This window comes from Carassius gibelio, chromosome B1 (genome assembly GCF_023724105.1).
Source record: "Carassius gibelio isolate Cgi1373 ecotype wild population from Czech Republic chromosome B1, carGib1.2-hapl.c, whole genome shotgun sequence".
Lineage (NCBI taxonomy): Eukaryota > Metazoa > Chordata > Actinopteri > Cypriniformes > Cyprinidae > Carassius > Carassius gibelio.
The window spans coordinates 27257266-27282739 of record NC_068396.1 but is presented as its reverse complement, the minus strand read 5'-3'; the positions used below and the strand labels follow the sequence as shown (position 1 = coordinate 27282739).

Genomic DNA, 25474 nt, shown 5'->3' with positions numbered 1-25474 from the left:
ATTTTGAATGACAGGGTTATGTGGTGGGCTGAATGAGAAGCAACGGACCCAGTAACCCCTGGAGGACTCTAATGATCCGTTTCCACCATAATGGAGACGATTTAAATGGCATTCCAAGATTCTATATTATCATTCTGGAACACCCACCATGCTCTCCGGTGGATCTGTCAGCGATGATGGAGAGCTTTTCAGCTGGATGGGTCATGATCTGTGATGGTTAAGGGCCTGAGACAGCCTCAAGAGCTTCCTCTGAAGGTCAGCTGAAGGTTTTGGCATGGTTGGAGAAGGTTAGAGGAGATACATCTACCCTATAAAGGTTGAGAGCCAGATTAAATGAGGTTACATGTACCGTAGTTATCTTAGATAAATTGATTGCAAGGACTATTTGGTTATTGATTTTATTCAAATTGTGCTTGAATTTCAATGATTATGATTCATGTTATCAATGTAATGGTTTTATTGTTCTGAATCTTGATTTTAATTGTTGTGAAGACAGTTTCCCACAATTTTATAGACATTTGGAAGCTTGGAGCTTACTGATGTTCTAAATTCCTTTAGCATTTTACATCCTACTGATTTCCCAACGCTATCTCACGACCAATTCGTACGTATTTTACGAGGTGGCTTATTCGTACGAATTTGTACGACCTCACTCGTATGATTTTTATACGATTTGTCTAACTGTTAGGTTTAGGGGAGGGGTTAGGTGTAGGTCATTCGTACAAATTCATACGAATTGTGCAACTCGTGAAATACGTACGATTTGGCAAAAATCGTATGAAATTGTACGAGTGTGGTCGTACGAATTTGTGTGAATAAGCCACCTTGTAGCCGTGAGATCGGGTTGCATTTCCAAGTTCTTGTTTTGTTTTTAACGTGTTTTTTAAATAGATGCAGCCTTTTATTATTGTCAAATATATTGCATTTTAAAAAGAGATAATGAGGTTAAAAGTTACTGAATTATATGCCTTTTAAATGTTTATTATTAATATATTACACAGTAAACAATTCAGTGAAATTTACAGTAAAAACAGCAACTGTGGTTTTACAGATTAAAATTACATTTACAGTAAAAAATTATAAATTAAAACAATGTTAATATAGCCAATTATTAAAATATAAAAGAAAAACCCTGTCTTTATAATGTACTGATAACCACCTTAAAAACATAAGTAGTGAGAAAGCCACATTACGAATCAAAGTCCATCACAAGTAACTTTTAAATAAATAGTCATAATAATAGAAGGTTCTCAGGGTCATACACAAATGCAAAAAAAAAACATCATGGTAACATAACTGACAAGAAAAATCTAACAAGAAACAGTTATTTCAATAAGAAAAAAAAAGTGAAGTGTCACAGAGAGTTCAGAGAGTTTTAATTTACATTTTTCGTAATTACGTGTTTTTAAGTTTTGATTATTTTTGTATTGACTAAACACATACAGTATACGGTCTCCCCAATCTTGCAGATATTACATCCTTGCATGTTTGTTGGTGTTATGATGTTGTGTTTTCCCTGGCATGCGTGATTGTGTGGCTTGTCTCTCTGTTGCTTTGACTCCTCTGAGGTGCTTAAAGCTTGTGAAGCTGCCAGGCTTTTATTCTCCTCTTCAGTTAATTGTAGCCCCTCAGGCTGCCGCTCTCAGGTTCACTGGGTGGCCAGTAGACCTGATGCCCAGAAAGTTTAATAAGGTGGTTGTGGACGTTTTTATTATGCTTTTGGGCATTGCTGAAAGACCCTGACAATAACTCTTCAGAAGTAGGTCAAGATATCAGTTGTACACTGGTGAGCCCCTTCGGTCTTGCAAGCTGTCTTTCTCTCTCTGTCTTCTTTCTCTGTCTATCTTGCTATTCTTTGCTCACTGTCACACACTTCCTTTCTGTCTCCATTTAATGTTTGCTTTCTCACACATATAGAATACAAAATGCAAAATGAACAGTCTGACTTTTCAAAATATTTGGCGTTAAAACTTTAACGCAGCTCAATTCCCAAAGGTGTGTTTGTGTGCCTTTATACAGAGATGAACTGTGTGTCTATGTATCAGTGTGTGTTTTAGGTCTATCCATTAGAGTGTGTGAGTGTTGGTGGTGTATCGCGGTGTTACAAGTCCCACAGGCTTCCCTGGGGAAGGGTTTGATCATTACACGGTGTCCTGTGTAAGTAAAGGTAATTAATCTCTGGTTCACCCAGGAGCCTCTAACTTGCTTTAATTAAAAATGCATACATAAACACACACTTACTTTTAGAAAAACCTATACACACTTCCCCAGCCCACATCCACTTTCATGTATATAGATTGCACTGTGGGTGGCTCTGAATATGAGATAAGAGACCAAAGTATGATTCGAACTGTGTTTGGCTAATCTGAAATCCTGTTTAGGTGAACTAATATCATGATGTCACAACACCTCATGCGTTATAAATCCTCTGCAGATTATTGTCGCCCCTGTGTTGATGATGCATTAAAATAACCCAGTGCTGGTGGGCAAACACTGTAATTATTTCTAGACTCATAACAGCCATGTCTGCCTCCCTCTAGACCAGTGACGCGTGGTGGTCTTCTGAAATGAGAAGACAAAGCCCTCTCTTGACAGGACGTTTAGTCAAATGTACTGTAAAGTCATGCTACAAGTTGAAAGCAAATGAAACACCATTTACCTGACATTATCAACACACTAGTCCCATACAATTTTTGTATGTTTCTTTTATATTAAAGGCATAGTCCACATAAAAATGAAACTTCTGTCATAATTTACTTTCCCTAAAGTTGCGATTATGCGATCACCTGATTTAATGCATAATCAGCCAAAGGCCGCATATTTATGCGGGGTTGCATTTTTTCAAATACGCCGCTCTTTTGCCGCATAAATTGCCGCATAAATTGCCGATTTCATAAAGCAAAATATGCGGGGCTAGCATGATTTCATAATCCCTGTATTTTCGTTGCAAAAAACTCACATATATATTAGCAGAAAGTTGAAAAATGTTGCGTTTTCTTCACACAAGTAAAGCGCCATTTCCCCCCTATTGCCATGGGAACCTTATGAAGTGACGTAATTACGTGATGTGAACATCATCTGCAAACCCAACAGTGAAACCAGGGTGAAACTTGAAGCGTGCAAATCATTCTTATTTGCCAACAAAAATAAGTGCAAAAAAATGTGCGAAGCAGTTTCCCGATTTGTTACATGACAGTGGAGCCAAATAATATTGCGAGAACTTGCGAAAACTGCGGTTTGATGAAATAGAGAAAAAAAGGTGATTCCCCCAACACCCCCTTCACACTAGGCTACTAACACTGTTGTAGTTTCATTCAGAAGTTGATGCAACTTTACAGTTGTAAGATTGCACTTTTTTGTTACAGAACAGTACCAAAAACTTACAGTTGTAATTATATTAGTAGTATGTAAAATAATTTACATTGCAGTAAGAGATTGCAAATTAAATATTCTGTGATTTAGTGTGCTCGCTTATCATAGGAAGTAATAAGAAATTACTCTTTACATTTAAGGTAGTAGCCTAGTGAGAAAAAGGTGTTGGGGGAATCAAACCGCAGTTTTTGCAAGTTCACGCAATTTCATCGCATAAAATTGCAAAAATATCCCGCATATTACATCGCATTTTTTAAGAAAACGTGCCACAAAATCAAGGATTTTTGCTCGCAATAATCACAAAAAAAATCTGCGTTTTTCTGGAGGGACTGTGTAATAATAAAATCTCCATATTCATTGGGAAGAAGGAAGCGGGAACCGGCGCACAATCAAAATGAAACTTTAATAATCACAAAACAAACAAAACAGTGCATCAGCCCCTCACGGACGATTGATGCGCGCAAATAAAAAGCAAAACATAAAATAAGGCCCAGGCCTGGTCTTCTCTCGTCCTTCACTATCGTCGCTGCAGTTTTATATCCTTCCATCTCCTACGTGGGAGACGTGTCGCTGATTTCCCAATCATTCCGCCGGCCTCACTCGTTCCCACGTCCCTCGGCCCCGCCCCGCCCCACTCGCCACAGACTGTTTGAAGAATGTGTGTAACCAAACGTTTGAAAGTCGTCATTGACTTCCATAGTATGAAAAAATACTATGGAAGTCAATGGCTACCATCAACTGTATGGTTCTTTTTTGTGTGTTCAGCAGAAGAAGAAAACATACAAGTTTGGAGGGTTAAGTATAGATGATTACAGAAGTATAATTTTTGGGTGAAATATTGCTTTATTTGGACAGTTCACCCACAAATTAACTAATTATAATTTACATAACAATCATAATTTACTCTTTTTCAATTTACTTTTTCAAGCACTCTCCATATCCATTAAATTTTGTTACAATAAATGGTCACAGAATTTTCATTTCTGAGTAAACTGTTCTTTATAAACATACTAAGTCATATCAAGTCTAATTAAAATGTGTTGATGATTTTTGTATTACTTCAAAAGCAATTTTAGAATTTTAAAGCAAAAATCATATTTTATGTGTCATTTATTTGTTATTATTAATAGTCACATTATTTTCAGAACATTAGTCAGCTAATCCCCTTTAAACACAGTTGGTGTCATGAAGGTTGCCGACACGGAGGTGCAGTATTACAGTAAATGAACTGTGCTGAGTGCTCACTAAAAACGCCTCAGTCACAGATCATTTAAAGGGATAGTTCAACCAAAAATGAAAATTCTGTCATTAATTACTCAACAACAACATTACAGTTGAACCACTGATGTCACTGATGGACTACTTTGTCGATAATCTTGCTACTTTTCTATGCCTTCATCATGGTAGCTGTCTATGGGAGGGTCAGAGAACTCTCAGATTTCATTAAAAATATTGTAATTTTTGTTCTAAAGATGAAAAAATGACATGATGGTTAGGAATTAATAACAGAATTTTTGGGTGAACTACCCCTTTAAAGTAATTTCAAGTTCGGATGTGACCATATAATTAGTGATGTCTGAGGGGATGAATTGTTTACCTCATAATTAATTTGTCCAATTCCTACAGTTTGACCCTCCCAGAACAATTTGTGTACTGTATGCGAACATAAAGAGTGGGCGTTATACCATTGACAGAGTATTTGATCAATCATATCTCACATTTCTTTTGTCCAATCACATTGCACCTTCTGTATATAATTTACTTTAAACTGAAGATCATATACTCACCCTTATGTAACTTGCATGACCTTTTTCATAAAAGATCCAGCTGTCTATTTCAGGTGCAGTTTTGCTGTTGAATTCAAAATCATGTTTGAACCTGGGTCCACCTACACATTACAGAGAAACTGTACCACTAGCTATGGACTTCTTATACTTATGTGAAGAACTACCAAGTTGTTAAACAGTTTTTTTCTTTGGTCATGCCTTATCTTGTCCAGGGCATCAAGTGATCCCATCAAAAACAATATTTGTAAGACACCCATGTGCTCAGGGGAAGCAAAAGACACATTGCCTCCTTCTGCAACTTTATGCAGTGGTCTCACTTTCGGACAGTGATACTTTATATACATATCAATTTTTTTATATATATTTGTAAAGTAATTTTTTATTATACATTTTTGCATATTTTACATTTTATTTCAACATAATTTCAGTGAGAGAAAATTATTTTTAATAGTTTTAGTTAACAATAACAACACTGCTCCCCGGAGAAACGCCCCTGCTCTGGACATTAATAAAATAATACAGTCCTTGCACTCCTTCAAGTTTTGATGATTGTTAAAGCTGTTCCCTGTTGACCTGAAAGGCTTTTTCAGAGTTGTGACAAGTATCATGAAATGGCATGGTGTCAAGCCAGAAGATGTTACGTCAGGTCCAAAATTAAACATGAGAGGAAACCCTTGAATGTACGATCAAGTAATTAATAGCTCCTTGAACGGCTGTGCTTTTAAATGGGTGTACGGTAAATCTGAAGCTGAGTTTTCTAATGTCAGATCAATGCTAAAACTGAAAAACGTTGGATAAGATAAATCTGGTTGGCTGACATGTCCAGTATCGATCTGTTTGTATTTATAGCGACAGATAAATGGGTCTCTGCTGCATCATGCGTCTTGCTGTAAGTACAAAATATGCTACCTCTCTCTCCATGACTCTTCCTCTCTTTCTCCCTCACTCTTTCGGGTGAGATTACTGTTCCCATGGCAACACAGCAGATTGCTTGGAGATTGCTATGGTTGTGGGCACCATGGTAACACATTTTATATGCTGGTGGGTCTTTCTCTCCCTCTCTCTTTCACACACACCCTCTCACTTTCATTCTATCTGTTGGCAGTTTGGGGTTGTACGTACCTTCGTGTGTCAGGAATCAGCAAAGACTTCCCTAACACACCGATTTGGGAATTGATGGTGTGCGAGTCTGTGTAAGACTATAGGTTAAATGGATCTGATGTTCATGTTACTATTGCAGTAACTACTGCAGTTTGTATATATCATTTTCTAGTAGTGTAAATGTAACAACAAAGTAATTTGCAGTCACATGATAGTTTACCACGCTACCAAATGATATATAATCTGTTGTAAGTGCTGTTTTAATAAATCACGGGGCATATTTGAAGGGTTAGCATGATTCAGTTAGCCCCTGCTGGTAGCTACACCATTCAGTGGGCATACAATGTATTTTTCCATTTACACCTATTAAAAATTAGCTATGATTAGAAGGCATTGCAGGGTGAACTGATCTATAAGGAAAATAAATAAAGGACCAAATACTGAGCCATGAGGGACTCCAGGATTGAGGGGCAGAATTATTATTATTATTATTATTATTATAAATTTCTATGTAGCAAATAAACCAGTAAATTTATAAGCTATTCAAAAGTAGCTATGTTTTCTGTTGTCTATTTTTGCTAACAAATATAGGCTAAATTGCAAGTATTTCAATTGAAGGGCTTATGGCCCCGATATAGTTCAAACAAAGTTCTTTTTCGTTTTTCGTTTGAGGGCAAAAAGAAGTTCCAAAATGCAGAAGCGACAGTATACTGTTTTCAAATATTCCAACAACCCCACGCTGCTGGAGGCGGGTTGTAAATAAAACTAAACTAAACAACGATGGCGGCTGTGAGAGAAGAACAGTTTTGTAAACATCTGGCAGTAGCAATGATCTATTCATTGTCAAAGAAAATGAACAAGAAGAAATGAGGTGGTATGTGCGTCTGCTTAACGAAAACAGAAAGAATGTTGGGATGAGAAATAACCAGGGGAAAATAAAATGGCACATCAAAGAAGGCGGAGTTCCAGAACACACCCACTGACTGTGTAATCACCACGGACCAATGGTAGCTCAAAGGCGTTTAGGAGTCAAAACGAACTCCCCCAAAAAGTCAGCTTTGGTGAGCTGTTTTGAACTGTCAAAACGAACTTTGTTTCGACCTGATTTTCTTTAAGAAATTAGATCATTTCAGTTGATTCTTCGATTTTGTTTGAAGTATATCCTGTGGCAGATGAGCGACTGCCATTGATATGCTAATGGTTAGCTTTCTCCAGATGTTATAGACCTCCTCCAGGAAGTCAATTTTTTGATGTTAGCTTCTGTACTGTATGTATAGATGTACAGCATTGTTTCACAGTCTTACTCCATTCATTGTATTGTATATGCACTAGACATACAGTACACACTATTTGTTTGGTCATTCTGCTGCTCTCTAGCCTTCTCCCTGTTTGCATACATGTCTTTCATTCTCTCGTTTAGAGCAGATATTTATTTCTTTTTTGTTGAGTTTTCATGAGGCCGATTGTTGTCATGGCGACAACAGCCCACAGATGGAGGCAAGAGAGTGAGGAGTGCAGCAGAGAGTTTTCACTGGCTCTGACACAAAACTTGTTGACACAAATACATGATGCTCACGCTATGATGAAAATCTGTGCGTGTATCAGCGCTCAAGGGCACAAACACACACACGCACCTGACTACAGACTGATTTACAGTCACTGTCTAAATTGGGTCAGTTCTTCTACGTCATAAATTTTACACCCAGATGGAAGAAAAGGGAAACGACTCGTCTATGTGATTCTGCTTCATAATGTTTTACTGCTGATGTTTTTTATTACTGTGGGGAAATTTATGTTCTGCGTTTGACACAGTAGGGTGAACTAATGGAAAAGTATATCCATCTAAGCACCTTTCCTTATTTATCTATAGGGAACACTAGGACTGGTTGTCATACGTAACATTGGTTAGGGTATGTTTATTTTTAAGAAAATCAATTTCTGAACATCATAGAAACACTTTTGAACATGTCAACCGTCATTACCAAGGAAAACCAGATACAATTTAACACATATTTATAATAAAATGGCAATTAATGAAATAGCAGAAAGTGTAAAGTTTGACAAAATACATTGTATTAATGTACAACGTACATAATTATGAAGAAAACAACTGTTGTCCTAAAAACACATTTTTTATAGTTAATCAATCAAATTATAATTCACTATAAAATATTAATACATATATATTATATAAAAATATAAATTTGACTCTTGTCTGAATGTATGTTAATTTAATTTTTTTTAATTGTTTTTACTTGTTGAAAAAATAACTATAATAAAAACTAAAATTTCAGTATCATATTTTGGTCACACTTTAGTGAGGACCAGTTCTCACTGTTACAGTTACTAATACTTTTTCCTCAAACTCCGAAAATGCTGCTTATTAATAGTTAAGTAAGGAAGTTGTTAATTTTAGGTATTGGGTAGGATTAAGGGAACTATATATTATGGTCATGCAGAATAAGGCATTAATATGTGCTTTCTAAGTACTAATAAACAGTCAATATGCTAGTAATATGCATGCTAATAAAAAGGAAAAAAAAAACTGGTTTATAGTGAGAATTGATCCCTAAACCAAAATATGATATTGAAATTTTAGTTTGGAGGAAACACTGGAAGAAACACACAAAAAGCACTGGAGGAAATGCACACACACACACACACACACGCACACACACACACAAAAAAAACACTGCTAGTAATAGACATTTATTTAGTATATTATTTAAGGGTGCTCCGATCAATCGTCTACCAATCATTATCGGTCGATAATGGCTCTGAGATAATTGATAGGAGGTCTCTATAAAGGCCGATCTAAAAAAAAAAAAAAAAAACTATATTAAGCTGAAATGACGTGAGAGATTTGGCACGATATACAGTAGCACCGTCTCAGTCTGTGTCAGGCGCAGGTGAAATAATTTTAATGCTGAAGGTGGTGAACAATTCATATTTCCTCAGTAAATAATTTTTCTGTGAAATGTAATTTTACAAACAGCATGAGTGAATCACAGCGCACGCACTTTCTCTCTCAAAATGTGCAAATGGCTTCAGATCACATCGCGTCTGCACTAACATCATCACTAAAGTATATAAATTTCTTTTTAAATCTTTCCAGTGCTTAAATCATTCAGTGCTCGCATTCTCTCTTGGACACTTGAGCGTTCATGCACACTCCATTTGATATGGGAAGTGTCATGATTGTGGTTCTCTTCTTTGTTTTCTCCGGACTCCATTTCCCATAACCCCTGCCTAGGAACTTATTATCACACCACAGCTGGTTCCCATCAGTGACACTTTAAAGGTTGCACTCATCCACACACACATTGCTAATTATTGTTTAGCCTTTACCCTGTTCCTAGTCCCTGTGTTTCCTTGCCTTGCTTTGCCGCCTTGTTTTTTGACCTTGTACTTGGATTACTCTTTTGTCTCGTCCCAGATTTTACCTGTTTGCTGGTGTCTGACCTGTTTTGACCTCTTGCGAATAAAAGCTGCATTTGGATCCTTAACTCTGTTGTCATGCCTCCCTCTTAACAGAAAGACAAACACACCAAAAGTGGGACGAAACAGCGCTGTATTAAAGTGTTCGCACCACACTGACCTGGTTTACAGTGCATAAAGGATTAAAGCTGCAGTCGGTAACTTTTGACGCTCTAGCGGTTAATAAACAGAACTGCTTGCGTGTTGCGGAAGAACATCGTAGCCAGAACTACTTCTCTCTGTTTATGTCTATGAAGAATCACAAAGGTACTGGGTTACTCTGCCAAGGTACCCCCGAAGCAATCTAAAATAGGCCGAATATAAACACTTATTACAGGTGCACCCTAGTGATTCAGGACAAGCTAAAAACATGGTTTGGAAAATGGATTCATGGTGTACTCGCTTATTATATACATTTTTCTACATTTTGAACACAAACAAAGTTACGGAACGCAGCTCTGATTGGTTGATTCTTACCGGGAGCGATGGTATTCCTGCAAATGGCAATAGGACCACTGGGAGGAGCCAGAGGAGCTTGATTTTTTCACAGATTATCTGTCTCATATTCTACAGTCAGGACATAATGACAGGTTTAACAAATATATTTTTACAAAAGTTACATACTGCAGCTTTAAAGCATTCACTGCACACGGTTGCAGTTCGGCAGTGCGTTCCATGAGCGGGGCATCTGCAGCAGTGTAGCTTAGCTTTTCCTTCTTTTCTTGTCTTTCATATTTATAAAAAAATACTTGTATACTGTTGTTGTTCTCTTGTTGACCTGACTGCTTATATTGTTCTCATTTGTAAGTCGCTTTGGATAAAAGCGTCTACTAAATGATTAAATGTAAATGTAAATGTGATAATGTAATAAAAGTAGTTTAAATGTTTTGCCACTTGAGCAACTTAATATATCAACCTGTAAGTAAATACAGAAGTAAAAAGCATTAAATAATATGTTTCTCATACGGTATTTATTGCATTTAAACACGTCTATGAAAGATTGTATTACTGTACTGTGTAAAAAAACAATCACCATGTTTAAAAAAGCATTTTCAGTAACTGTTGGGATTTAAAATCAAAATAATGGATAAATGTTGTGTTCGTAGTAAACAGCCATGGATCAGGACCAGACTCCTGAGTGAAAGCATGCACAGTTCGTGCTGCTTCTGCACCGCTTACACATCTAACACAAATGAAAAAATACCCTGTCACGAGAGTCAAATAAGAGGGGAATTGATTTTCAAAAATAAAATTCAGGCCCTGAATAAATTTCTAAAAATCTTGATTGGATCATCACTATAAATAATTCTACATGATAAAAAGAAGGCTTTAAAAAGATTGGTATCGGTGATCGTATTGGGAGATTACTGCTTCCTGTGATCGGAGATTGGCCTCAAAAATCCTGATCGGAGCACCCCTAATATTAATCTTATTGTGATGCTCATAACATGTGTTGTATAATGTTACTGAAGGGTTCATTACTTTTTTGTCTTATTATAAACTCATATATACATATCACGTACATTAAGTGCCAAATGCTGGAACTATGGCAGAGAATACTAAGAAGTCAAGTGCTAAGTTAAATCTCAAGGGCAACAAGAAGAACAACACAATACAAGAATGCTTAAACATTGTTGCTGTAGTTCAGATATCTAAGTGCTAGATGAGGTCAGTAAAGACGAGACACTAGACTCAGACAGTCCATTAAGTACTGCCCAAATTTGTCTGTGGAGCAGGTTAGTGACACGAAAGAGGTTAATTACAACAGAGGTTAATTACAAATCGACCGAAAGCATTTTGTATGAACTCGAAGAGGTTATTTGACAAAATCTGGTGGGCCAGTGAGGAGGAATCAAATTTACACTCTGATTAGATGGTAATGCAGGGTGATCTGATGTAGATGGAAAAATTTAAAGGACCAAATACTGAGCCATGAGGGACTCCTGGATTGAGAGCCAGTAAATGAGGCTTTTTTGCTAACTTTATATTATCTGTTCAAGTAGGAAATAAACCAATAAATTAGTTCATGTTGTCCGCATTGAAATTAACAGTTTTTGGCTGACAATGTCAAAAGCTATCCAAGGCAGTGTAGTCAAGATGCTCTGGTTCTTAAGGTTGCGTGACAAGGATTAATTCCTAAGTGATGGAGGTCAAGCATGCTGTTTTGGGAAAAAACTTGACATTTAGAAGAAAATATTCTCCATGCAGTGTTTGCTGTCTCATCCACAGCATCCATTACAACCAAATACAAAGCCAAATTATTTCAAGATGCAGCAAACTGGTTTATAATTATAATATAGAAATGTGCTACTTTTTAAATAAAAAGTTGATGTAAAAATTTTCTTGGATGACTGACTAAAGGCTAAGATATCGGTTGTTAGATTTGACATGTAATATCACTCACCTCTGTAATAAATGTTTTCCCTTGGATTATTATTATTTATTTGGTTCATGATTATTTTGTTAATGTGAAATTAAAACCAGCTTCAAAACTCTCCAACTGGATGGATTTAAAAGTCATAATAGTAGTTTTGTGACCAGTAGGCTGCCAGATTCACATTTGCCATTGTGAATATAATTTGCTATAGCCTCTAGCAACAAACCTGCTTTCCTGCATTATAAATGTGTGTGGACATATATGGATAGTGTGCAGAAGCCCAAACACTAGGTACACTAGAATGCCATGTAATCTGCTGACATTGAGGGATTCCTGTACATTTCTACGACTTGTTCTGAAAATATTTGCTATAGAGGTCTAAGCAAGGAAGGTGCCTTTGTGTTAATAACCACCGAACATGTCTGGTCTGATATATTCACTCTGTTTTCTCTTCAGGTACCTCATGAATGTGACATTTGAAGGACGCAACCTCTCCTTCAGTGAGGACGGTTTTCAGATGCACCCAAAGTTGGTCATTATACTGTTAAATAAGGAGAGACAGTATGAAAGGGTGAGTATCTCTAATCATTTCTCTCTTTTGCCTCTTGATTTCTCTTAACTCATGACTGTGCAGTTCCCTGATGCAATTATCAACCTTCATTTATTCTTTATCTTAATTCAAGATTTCAGCCGTCCTCAAATTTAGTCCGCACTAATCCAGTCGCAGCCACTTCAACCTCAACAGCCTCTCATTATCTCACTCATTATCCTTCTCTCATCTTCTGCTCTCATCTTGCCCTCTTTGCACTTTCACAGGTCGGTAAATGGGAGAACGGGTCTCTGGCAATGAAGTACCATGTGTGGCCTCGGTTCGAGCTCTACTCGGATGCTGGGGAGCGGGAGGATGACCACCTGTCCATTGTTACACTGGAGGAGGCTCCATTTGTTATTGTGGAGGATGTTGACCCCCTCAGTGGCACCTGCATGAGGAATACAGTGCCGTGCCGAAAACAGCTCAAACTCCAGTGAGAATCTAATGGGAAATGTACAGATATTCAGGGAAATGTGCCTAAGTTTGGTTCAAAATTCAGATTGGTCACAAATTTCACAGTAGATGTTATAAGTGGTAGACTTTTTTTCAGTGGTCTCAGGCATACCACACTGTTTTGTCTGTGAAGATTTGCTTAATATCCAATATAGATAAAGCTACATAGTATAGGTAAAATATCTTCAATCAGTCATTGTATAAGATCAATATAGATCAGTCATTAATCTTGACTGCCAAAATGCTGATTTGTCTCATGAGAGCACAGATCCTACACTCAGTTTTCAAATGTAAGGTGCTCTGCCACTGTCAGGACTAGATTATATCAATTAGTAAGAAAGTGTGGTGTATACAGTATTGCACTATTGACGTAAAACACTGATTTATCTATGGATTAAACTGGAATCTCATGTCTACTTTTAATATTGATTAAAAATATATGTGTTAAATTCATTTAGCATTATTGTAATAAATTATTGCTTATAATTTCACTCATTTATTATGAGAAATGATCCGAGATTAATGTGAATTTTGACAAATTTAAGTCTCCGTGTTCCAATGTAGTCAATGCAATATTCAGTGCAGTGGTCATTAGTCATTTTGATGTTATGTTGACTCACTGATTGATTTCTTCAGACACAGATTTATTATGAAATGGTACTTTGATTAAGGATTGATGAACGGCTAAGGCAAAATTTGTTAAAAGCCATCTTCACTATTTCAAAAAATAACTTGCTAACATTAATCTTCTCAACTTTTTCTTCCTGTTTTTCCTACCTCCAGAAATCAGACAGGAGATTCAGGGATCTACATTAAACGCTGTTGCAAAGGCTTCTGTATAGACATCCTCAAAAAGATTGCCAAGACTGTAAAATTTACCTACGATCTCTACCTGGTGACCAATGGGAAGCATGGCAAAAAGATCAATGGGACATGGAATGGCATGGTTGGAGAGGTTAGTTTCAAAATGCTTTTAGTAAGAAAACTACTGGTTCTTATAAAACACCACAGGGTTTGGGCTGAATAGGTTGTTTCTTATCCAAGAGCTTGCTGGATCAAACACTTTTGTGTGATTAAATGGGTGATGTTGGATCAGGAAATGTTTGCAAGCCAGGCTCAAACTCACATTGCATGTATACCATTGGCTCCAGTGTTATTTTAGTATCATTGATATACTACATACGTACATAGCTTTTGTTATTTTGAATAAAATCATATTTTGATATTTTGTTTTCTTTTCAATTTTAGTTAGTTTTAGTATTCATGTTGTGATTTATGTGATGCTGTGATATATTTTCAATGTCTATACAGATTTATTTGCTTTAAATTATTTCATTTATTAGCTTTTTTTACGGATTTGGTCAATTGTAATAACCATAAGGACAAAGTTCTGGATTGTCACTGGATTTCTGATTATATCTTATTTCCAAAAAATGAAAATCTGAAAAGTATCTCTATGACAAGAACAGATGAAAGAGAAGGGAAAATGTGAGCAAGTGAGTTTGCACAAGCCCAAGGGAAAATACAGCTGGTGCATTAATTCAGATGAGAAATAATACGAGTTACCGGATCATATGTAAATCCACAGTTGGAATGAATGTTATGCAGTTCCCTTTCTGTCCTAGTCATATGAATACTCATAGAACTGCATTACATTTGGAGTTGCAGACTCTTAGTAGCTCTCTTTATGTTTACTTAAAGTCTTTACAAGATCTGATGCTCCAAGAATGCTCATGTTCAGTGATAGATGCTGTAACGCAACACACACTCAAGCAAATATGCAAAATACAGTCTCATATTTTGAAAGGATGGAGAAAGAAAATAGGATTTAGAATGGCATAATCAACATGCAGCCCACAGGGCATTATCGTGGCATGCATGTTTTCTGAGATTCTGGTACAGTATATACCATGGTAAATGCACAGTGCAATTTAAAAAATTTCCAACACCAAGCAGAAATCTATAGTCCGCTCTGCAAACTGTGCCACAGATGAGCGCTTACAGTACAGCTTCATTGATTATGATGGGAGCGATTTAGTTTGCTACTGTAAGTGGTCGTGTAAGTGTATAACACTCAGTTGCCTTATTAATATAACATGGGCACTATAAAAAAATTAGAAGTGTGGCCCTTGAGGCTAAAGAAATACGGTTTTGTGGCCGTTTGAGTAGCCCTGATGTAGAAAAAGCCTTCCTGTAGCATACATTCACCTTATTACCTCTGTTTTGTCCCATTTTCCTATACCACCAGAGGCCTTTTATATGTAACTCTAAATATACAGTACCTGGACAAGTGATGGGTTTGGGGATGTGGTGATTAGGGAAAGGTTGAAAAACGGAGAAATGGCTATTAAAAGCTCCTGCGACCCACTGTAGGAAATAACCTGATTTCTGCCTTGCTTGGTCTCACAGTTTTGTTTTTTTCCATCATGGATTTCTCATTCACCTTTTGCTTCTCACACTGTTGCACTTTTCTTTCCTCTGTTGTGGCATGCCTAGACTAGTCCAGGTTCGGTATAACCGCCACTTTTCCTCATGTTTAGGTGGTGTTGAAGAATGCCCACATGGCAGTGGGCTCCTTGACCATTAATGAAGAGAGGTCAGAGGTCATTGACTTCTCTGTGCCCTTCATAGAGACTGGGATTAGTGTCATGGTCTCTCGTAGCAATGGCACAGTGTCTCCCTCTGCCTTTTTAGGTAAGTGCTATATACACACTGTAATGGCATTCAAGATGTAATTCCAAATTCAAGTGCACTCTTCATTAGTAATTTCTTTTCCCTTCATTTTTTGCTCTCAGAGCCCTTCAGCGCTGATGTCTGGGTAATGATGTTCGTTATGCTGTTGATAGTTTCAGCCGTGGCTGTTTTCATTTTTGAGTACTTCAGTCCTGTTGGCTATAATCGCTGCTTGGCAGATGGACGAGGTGTGCAAACAACTTATATAAACCCACCCACACACACACACACACACACACAAATCAATAATCTTTATACAGAACGCCAATATACATTTGGTATATATAGGTTAACGTTTTCATTTTATATCCATCTAAACATTAAATTATTTTTATTTTATATAATATACTTCTGTTCATAGCTATGAATTTAACTGTGCATTTAATGGTGCTTTATATATATATATATATATATATATATATATATATATATATATATATATATTAATTCAAATTACATACACATAATAAATGCAAATAAATGCATCTTTATACATTATTATTTATGTCTGTTTTGTATATTTATTTCTACATTCTCATATAACATATGTTTGAAATATGAAATTAAAATGATTTATAAATCATTTCAGATGATATATAAATCTCAATTTCAAAAAATTTACACTTATGAGTGGTTTTGTGGCCCAGGGTGACATATATGCAATGTAATTACAAAAATAAAATAACCTTGTATTTTAGTTTTGGATATTATATACATTTTTCCATGTTGTATTGGCTGATTTCATGCTTAGCAGTGTACTGCTTCTCTGAATATTACTGATTCTTTTGATCAAAATCAAAACTGAATAGTTAATTCATGGCTATTTATTATGGCTTTTCTTCCTCTGCCCTTTTACTCCTCTCTGATTCCTATTAAATTATAAGGTAATAACTCTCTATTTCAATTTCTCTACCTCTTTACACCTCATCAGAGCCCGGCGGTCCCTCCTTCACCATCGGAAAAGCTATTTGGCTACTTTGGGGTTTGGTCTTCAATAACTCTGTGCCCGTGCAGAACCCCAAAGGCACTACTAGCAAGATCATGGTCTCGGTCTGGGCCTTCTTCGCTGTGATTTTCCTGGCCAGCTACACTGCCAACCTAGCTGCATTTATGATTCAAGAGGAATATGTGGACCAGGTGACGGGCCTGAGTGATAAAAAGGTAAAAGGGTTTATTGGTCAAATTTAACGGCATGTGCAAAAGTGAAGGTCGGGCATCTGAAAGCTGTTATTAAAATTATAGTTCTCATTGATCTTACTTACTGTGTAAATTTTTTTATCTATTCCACCTCCTGGACATGAAAAGCAATTTGTTCATAAGTGAATTCATGCATGCTTACATGGCACAGCATTGCATGTGACATCCTAATACTACTGTTTATTATCCTCAAATAACTGATGACATATTTGGAGGGGATGCTGTAGCTCCTTTAATAATTTATATAATGAGATTTTGTCTTGTTTTTTTTACTCTAAGTCATGCTTTACTTTGTCTAGCAAGGCTTTAAGTGTCTAGAGAACATACAGGCACATCTCAATAAATTAGAATGTTGTGGAATTGTTCATTTATTTCAGTAATTCAACTCAAATTGTACTGTATTAAATTAATTGCACACAGACTGAAGTAGTTAAAGTTTTTGGTTCTTTTAATTTTTATGATTTTGGCTCAAATTTAAGGAAAACTCACCAATTAACTATCTCAGCAAATTAGAATACTTCATAACATAACATTAAATTTTTAGTGAATTGTTGGCCTTCTGAAAAGTATGTTAATTTGCTGTACATGTACTCAATACTTGGTAGGAGCTCCTTTTGCTTTAATTACTGCCTCAATTCGGTGTGGCATGGAGGTGATCAGTTTGTGGCACTGCTGAGGTTGGTCTGGAAGCCCAGGTTTCTTTGACAGTGGCTTTCAGCTTATCTGCATTTTTTGGTCTCTTGTTTCTCATTTTCCTCTTGACAATAGCCCATAGATTCTCTATAAGGTTCAGGTCTGGTGAGTTTGCTGGACAGTCAAGCACACCAACACCATGGTTTTTAACCAACATTTGGTGCTTTTGGCAGTGTGGGCAGGTGCCAAATCCTGCTGGAAAATGAAATCAGCATCTTCAAAAAGTTGGTCAGCAGAAGGAAGCATTAAGAGCTCCAAAATGTATTGGTAAATGGGTGCAGCGACTTTGGTTTTCAAAAAACACAATGGACCAACACCAGCAGAAGACATTACACCCCAAATTATCACCGACCGTGGAAACATAAAACTGAACTTCTAGAAACTTGGGCTATGAGCTTCTCTACCCTTCCTCCAGACTCTAGGACCTTGGTTTCCAATATAAAATTTGATTGATTTTGCTTGACAAAAGGCTGCGGTTCTCTCAGTTGGTTGTGCATCTTTTTCTCTACACTTTTTTCTTCCACTCAACTTTCTGTTAACATGCTTGGATACAGCACTCTGTGAACAGCCAGCTTCTTTTGCACTGAATGTTTGAGGCTTGCCCTCCTTGTGAAGGGTGTCAATGATTGTCTTCTGGACAACTGTCAGATCAGCAGTCTTCCCCATGATTGTATAGCCTAGTAAACCAAACTGAGAGAAATTTTTGAAGGCTCAGAAAACCTTTGCATGTGTTTTGATTCGATTAGCTGATTGGCATGTCACCATATTCTAATTTGTTGAATAGAAAGTTGAATGAATTAGTGGGGTTTTTGTTAAATGTGAGCCAAAATCACCACAATTAAAAAAACCAAAGACTTAAACTACTTCAGTTTGTGTGCATTGAATTTATTTAATAGTGAAATATATGAGTTTCACTATTTGAGTTGAATTACTGAAATAAATTAACTGTTTCCACAACATTCTAATTTATTGAGATGCACCTGTAGTCTATGTTTACACTGGAAATATTTATATTATGAATGGTGGGAAAAAAGATTTGTTGTACCTTTAAAGGTTTTTGAAATGACACCTCTCCTCACACTTTGTCCCTTGAGTGTTCATTGACAATGTGGAAACTGCTGGTTTCTATAGATATATTTCTCTCTGGCTTTCTCTCTCTTATCTAGTTTCAACATCCGAATGACTTCTCCCCTCCATTCCGCTTCGGTACTGTGCCCAATGGCAGCACAGAGAGAAACATAAGGAACAACTACAAAGAGATGCACACCTATATGACCAGCTTCCACCAGAAGAACGTAAATGAGGCCCTCCACAGCCTCAAGATGGGGTGAGAATGAAAAAAGAGAGAGATGGTATCTGCATGAAAAGAATATAAAGGCTAGGAAGACAGGAAGCTGAAAAGCTTGTAGGACAGCAGTAAGTACAGTGTGTAATGAGTGAGTGGGTGGATGAACTCTGGATTGATAATGGCAAAATGAGGCATCCTGAAGGGACATTGTTTGGAAATGCTTGGTAAAAGACTGATTTAACATGAGACTGACTTCTGCTGTCCTTATTTTATCAGTATTAATAGTGGACAATGTAAAAAGGCATTTAGTACAACAGGATTTAATGAGAAAAAAACCACTGAATACACTTTGGAAATAAAATGTTAAATTTAAAACTACAAGTTTATTGTTAACACTACAATAAGTTTCCATATGTTTACATTACTACTAACAATGAAAAATTATTCTGAAGCATCTTAGCTACTGTTGATTTCTACATTTACTAATACATTCTTAAAAACAAAAGTTGTATCTATTATTTAATAGGTCTAAACTAACATGTACAGACAATGAACAGTTGTGTTTTTTATAACATGAAAAAAGATTAATGAATACTGTAACAAATGTATTGTTTATGTAATGCTTATATAATGCTTTTTATAAAATAATAATTCTATATAAAATATATAATATATATACTCTTAATAACATTAATGAGATTGTGTATAGTGGTATGGGGTGTTGTTAACTACAAGCATATCTTGAAATAAGTCACCTTAGTTTTCGTTTACTTTTTTCAAAATTTTGAAATACCTTTTTGACTTGTCATGCTGGTTTTTAATGGTCTATTACAAATTTCATGTTCTCTCTCTCACTCAAGATGAGCTCATAAAAGATGCAAAATAATAAAATACAAGAAAAAGCTAAATGCTATTTAGGTTATCATTACACACAACACACTGTATCTCACATCCAACACAGTTCAGAAGAAATAATTTTTTTTTTGTTTTTTTTTTACATAAAAAATGTCATTATTGAAAATAAAATAAACATTAAGTAAAATAATTGAATTATTTTAAAAATAAATTTAATACATTATTAAACAACTAATTTTCGTTTAAATACTAAAATAACTAAAACTTAATAAAAACCCACTTAAAACACTAAATGCTAAATAAAACTAAATAACAAACTTTTAAATGAAACAGTAAATATAAAAATAAATAATGAATATTAACAAAACCTATATTTGTATGTCAATGGTACTAAAATAACACTGGTTTACTAATGTTTAATGTTTGACAAGACTAACCAACATTCTAACATATTACTCCTCTCCCTGACTTGTGTAGTAAATTGGATGCATTCATCTACGACGCAGCAGTCTTGAACTACATGGCTGGACGTGATGAGGGATGTAAACTGGTGACCATCGGCAGTGGTTATATCTTTGCTACTACAGGGTATGGCATTGCCATTCAGAAAGACTCAGGCTGGAAGAGAGCAGTGGATCTCGCCATTCTGCAGCTCTTTGGAGATGGTAAATTATTATTTCATTGGACAATTGTGATGAATTAGCCACCAGCCTTAATCTGCACAAATTAGTTCAAGCTTAAAGATATTTAGGGGACATTCACTCAGAACGAATCTGCATTTTCTGCACTCTTTTAGCATCTGATTGATTCATTGAAAAATTTCAGCGAGTTTGGTCACCACAAACAGACACAAAAATTCAGCTGAGATGCAAATTTATAAAAGATAGCAGACAGCCTGGTTAAAATGGTTTGTGGGTGTTTAGTGAATAAGGCAGGTTTTCGCGATGAAATGCTGTTCACAAAAGTGGCACGAATGTGTAGAGGACTCACAGCTTGAGATGTTTACTTCATTCACTTCTTCTTTTAATGATTCTCAATGTCCCCTCAAGGCAAACAGTTTTAAAGAATACCTGGCAAGAGATGACAAGTGCCTACACTGTCTGTTAGAACGCCAACAAGTATGCCACACAAAATGGTATTAGATGTGTGAAAATATGGCATCCTGCTTTTCAAAGCTTCCTTTGTGTGAAATTCACATTCTGTGAAAGCATTATAAAGCTGAAATCAAATTAATTTACTTATCAAATCAAGGATTTATCTCATAATGTGCTCTGTAATAATATAGATGACTATAGTTTACACAGGTGACACAGGTTATGCAAAGCTAAAGCTGTTTTAGGTTTTCTTTCATATTAGTCTGTTTGCACAAAGGATATAACTTTGTGTTTATGATCATTATATAAAATACAGCAATATAGTTGCATGAAATAAGGAGGGGGAAATGTGGAAATTTGCAATGTACAAATGAAAGTTGTTGATGGCGATGTGAGATTTACCGATATGAAATGTATATATATTAATAGTTTTATTCAGCAAGGATGCATTAAATTGATAAGACCTGATAGTAAAGATTCATAATGTTACAAAAGATTTCCATTTAAAAAAAAAGCTTTTCTTTTAAACTTTCTATCCATCAGATTCCTGCAAATAATGAACACACTTTCCACAAATATATTAAGCAACTGTGTTAAACATTAATTATAACAAGAAATATTTCTTGAGCAGCCAATCTGCATTTTATGTTCTGGAAAATCATGTGAAACTGAAGACTGGAGTAATGGTGCTGAAAATTAAGTTTTACCTTCACAGGAATCAATTACATTTTACAATTTGTATTAGTAAATGTGTATTTGTAATTAGTAAATAGTATACTAATTTAGTGTACTAAGTATCTATAATAGTTGCACTGTACCAGCAATAGATGTACAGCATTGAAAAGTGTCTCTAATTCAGTCTGATTCGGGCGCTTTCCTAGTGATCCAGATCCAGGGGCCATTTCTAAAAATCATCATCTCTTCCCCAAACAGCATCTGAGATGACAAGCTGTTTGCAAGACATCCAAAGACACATGCAGAACTTGCCCTATGCACCCCACACACGCATAAACAGTGTTAACAATTTTAGACACTTAGGATGACATTTTGTAAAGAGATCATATAGATACTGTATATGGGCACAGTCATAGAAAATTCTATCCGATACATTTAAAAGTGGGACGCATTAGATTCGATTACTGACAAGGTCAGTGTTCATATGCATATTGACAAGCAGGCAGTGCACACTGACAGCAGTATGGAATCGGAAAGGTACGGTTGGGTGTATCACATGTTTTTATATAAGCCAGCATATGATCCAGCAGCAGGAATAGAGTCCCATTTGCAAGTGTCAAGGGGGCGCTTGTGTTATCTCAAAAGTACACTGGGAAGGCATCAACTGTGTGACATATACATGTAGGTACACATGAATGCACCGACACAGCATGTGAACACCCGCGCACACATTCACCCTCACATAGGTGTTGGGTTTTTGACAGATTTGAAGCCTGAAGTCCCCGACTACAGTTCCCAGTGTGGCATAGAACTGCAGGCACTGAACGGATGAATCTTTGTGTGCGTGTGTGTGAGAGAGAGAAAAAGTATATTTATGTGCATCTGCATGTGTCCCTAAAGACAAACCTGCAGAACACCGAATGCCATTTTGGAGTTTGATCTTGTGCCCCCTATGCGGGCTGTCAGGACCCTCAGGGCCCTTATTAGAGCTGGGAACCAAATCTCAAGTGACTCCCATAAGCAATCATTAATGTGAAGAGAGCTCAGTGTGTGTGAGTGTGAGTTGGATTAATCCGTTATGACAAATGTTACACTTCACAGGGGCCATAATTTGTTTACTGTGCAGAGTTTTGTGGGGGCTCTAAATAAATTCAGTGCTGAAACGCATTGAAATCGTCATAGATAGACAAACGTGAACAGACACGTCTGCTAACAGTAAAGCTTGAGAGCACTCGAAGCACATAAACACACAAAACACACAGCTGGAGAGGCAGAAAGAAAATGATGCACAAACAGTCACTTTCTAACCCACATTCAAATGCTAGAAAGTACAATCTTTTTTCTCCTCCTTTGTAGGTGAGATGGAGGAACTTGAGGCCCTGTGGCTGACTGGCATCTGCCACAATGAGAAAAATGAGGTGATGAGCAGTCAGCTGGATGTAGACAACATGGCAGGTGTGTTCTACATGTTGGGAGCTGCAATGGCCCTGTCCCTTATCACATTCATCGCAGAGCACCTTTTCTACTGGCAACTGCGATTTTGCTTCATGGGTGTGTGCTCGGGCAAACCTGGTTTCACCTTCTCCATTAGCAGGGTGAGTGGCAGATTCACTTTTGATCCAAATGCAAACAACCACCAAGATTGACTTTACTATTATTCAGAAGCCAGCAGCCTATTGGGGTTTGGAGACTAGGGGTACTGTCTTATTGTCCAGTCAAAATGTATTTCCTATCCTAGATTACAGATTACAAAGTCAAAACTTTTTTTCACACAATTGGGAGAAACCTGTCAGAATTGCGAATTTGTATTATGCAGTTCTGAGAAAAACTGTGAGAATTGTGAGATAAAAAAGTTAACTTGTTTTATTTTTTATTCTGTGGCGGAAACAAACCTACATAAATTATAACTTGTTCACAATAAGATTTATTAACATGTATTTGGGAAATATTTCACTTTAGGGCAAATTTATGTATCTAAAAAATTTTTAAAATAACTATCTTGAATGTGTATATTCTCTACCCATCTGAAAATTACTTTACATACATGAAAATGAAGTGGATTTGCGCATCTTCTCTATTAACAACGGCTCTATGTGAAATCACGCACCTGATGGAATTAACCGCTGATTAGAGAACCGGCTTTACTGACGAGATGCGCATTAACGATCGGCCAACATATATTTATATATAGCCATATATATAGTTTTAAGCATAAACAGTCACTTTTGGTTGAATTTTACCCAAGAATGTTATTTAAACACAAACACACACACAAAATAATGATTAAGAAATTGCATTTGCAGAGTAAAAACAATTTTCTTTCATTCGCAGATAACTAAAATAACTTTTTAAATTAAAATGTGCAAAGTGTATAAACATTTCCTTGACATTAGAATTGTAAACACTGAACAACCACTGAAGTCTGGATGATAATGACATTTGATTTGAGGTCTTAACTACATTTTGTTCAGATGTATGTGGGGGAAAGGGTGAACATACATTTCAATACCCATTTTGTACAAAGTGCAACATTATAAATCAGACCCCTGATCTTGAGCTAACCGGGCAAAGCAACGGTCTCTCATTCCAGACATTCAAACATCAAATCATGCCTCAAGCAATTTGGAATGGTGCCATGAACCACATAATGGCGGGGATGAACAAAGAGAAAAAATATCAGTTTATTTGACCAAACTGGCAAGTGACTCAAACATAAACTTGGATTTACCTGAGTTCAATGATCAAAGCTTTAAAGGATAAAAGATCTCTATATTAGTCTGTTAGCCACAAGGGCAATTTGTATGGCCAGTTTCCTCAGCTACAGGGCGGGGCTTGATTGATTCTATTAATCAAGAAGCATGTCTAATTAATTAAAATCATGAAACTTATACATTTTCACATCAATTTATTAAAAGTTTAACAAAAATTACGTTTAGGGCCCTATGATATGTTTTATTTTTTTCTCACCATATTTTTTATTGTTACCAAATTCTGTATTTTAGCATGTGTAATCATTTGAATGCATAAAACAACTTAATTTATACATTTCTTTTTTAAAGTAGAAATTCTGTGTTGTGTATTTAACTTTTTCTGGCTATCAAATAAAGGCTTAAAACATTTATTTAATTTATCTTTTAATTATTGAAAACTAAGTAAACTTTATTTTTTGGCAAACAATGGGGATTTACAACATGGAAGAATTGTTGTGCAATTATTCCTTAAAAAATAATGTTTGTTTCATTTTAGTAGTAGTAGTAGTAGTAGTAGGCTATGTACATTCCACGAAAAAAATAGTAATCGGCATGTCTTCAAAAATCAAACCGGACTTTTATTTTTGACAAATTGCCCTTGAATACCTTTACAGTTCTGTGTATGTGATGACCATAGACTGTATATATGATTTAGTCAAATCAAATGGTTAAATGCTCATGAAGTGACTCTCAGAACTGTTCTGGAGATGTTCTTCATGTGTTTACATCCTCATTTAGTGAGACAGCAGACGATGAAAACACCACGAGCGTCAAGTGTGCTTCAGTATGTGTGTAAAGATATATGAAACCGAGCGTCTGCACTATTCATTAACAGAGACACACAGAACATGCAGGATTCATATTTTTTGAACTTTTGTGGCTTAATATTTACAGAAACTAGTCCATATCCCAATCTGATTTAAGTGTAATGACCTACTTTTATTTCTTCCAAAATTTGACAAATTCTGTGACATTCCGTGTTAAAATGTGAATTCCGTTTTTATGACTGGATTCCGTGATTCTGTCTGCG

The 25474-nt window shown here is 36.1% G+C and overlaps 1 protein-coding gene across 3 annotated transcripts in view; it reads left to right on the top strand.

Annotated features, from left to right (window-relative positions):
- Positions 1-25474, top strand: part of LOC127948330 (glutamate receptor ionotropic, NMDA 2B-like) — a 94140-nt gene that overhangs the window by 61362 nt on the left and 7304 nt on the right. For all 3 annotated transcript variants that reach the window (XM_052544752.1, XM_052544751.1, XM_052544750.1), the window contains exons 7-15: positions 12571-12685; positions 12931-13139; positions 13943-14114; positions 15700-15853; positions 15955-16080; positions 16824-17053; positions 18949-19109; positions 20403-20590; positions 23051-23289. In XM_052544752.1, coding sequence (XP_052400712.1) covers positions 12571-12685; positions 12931-13139; positions 13943-14114; positions 15700-15853; positions 15955-16080; positions 16824-17053; positions 18949-19109; positions 20403-20590; positions 23051-23289 — 1594 coding nt within the window. The remainder of the gene's footprint in view (positions 1-12570; positions 12686-12930; positions 13140-13942; positions 14115-15699; positions 15854-15954; positions 16081-16823; positions 17054-18948; positions 19110-20402; positions 20591-23050; positions 23290-25474) is intronic.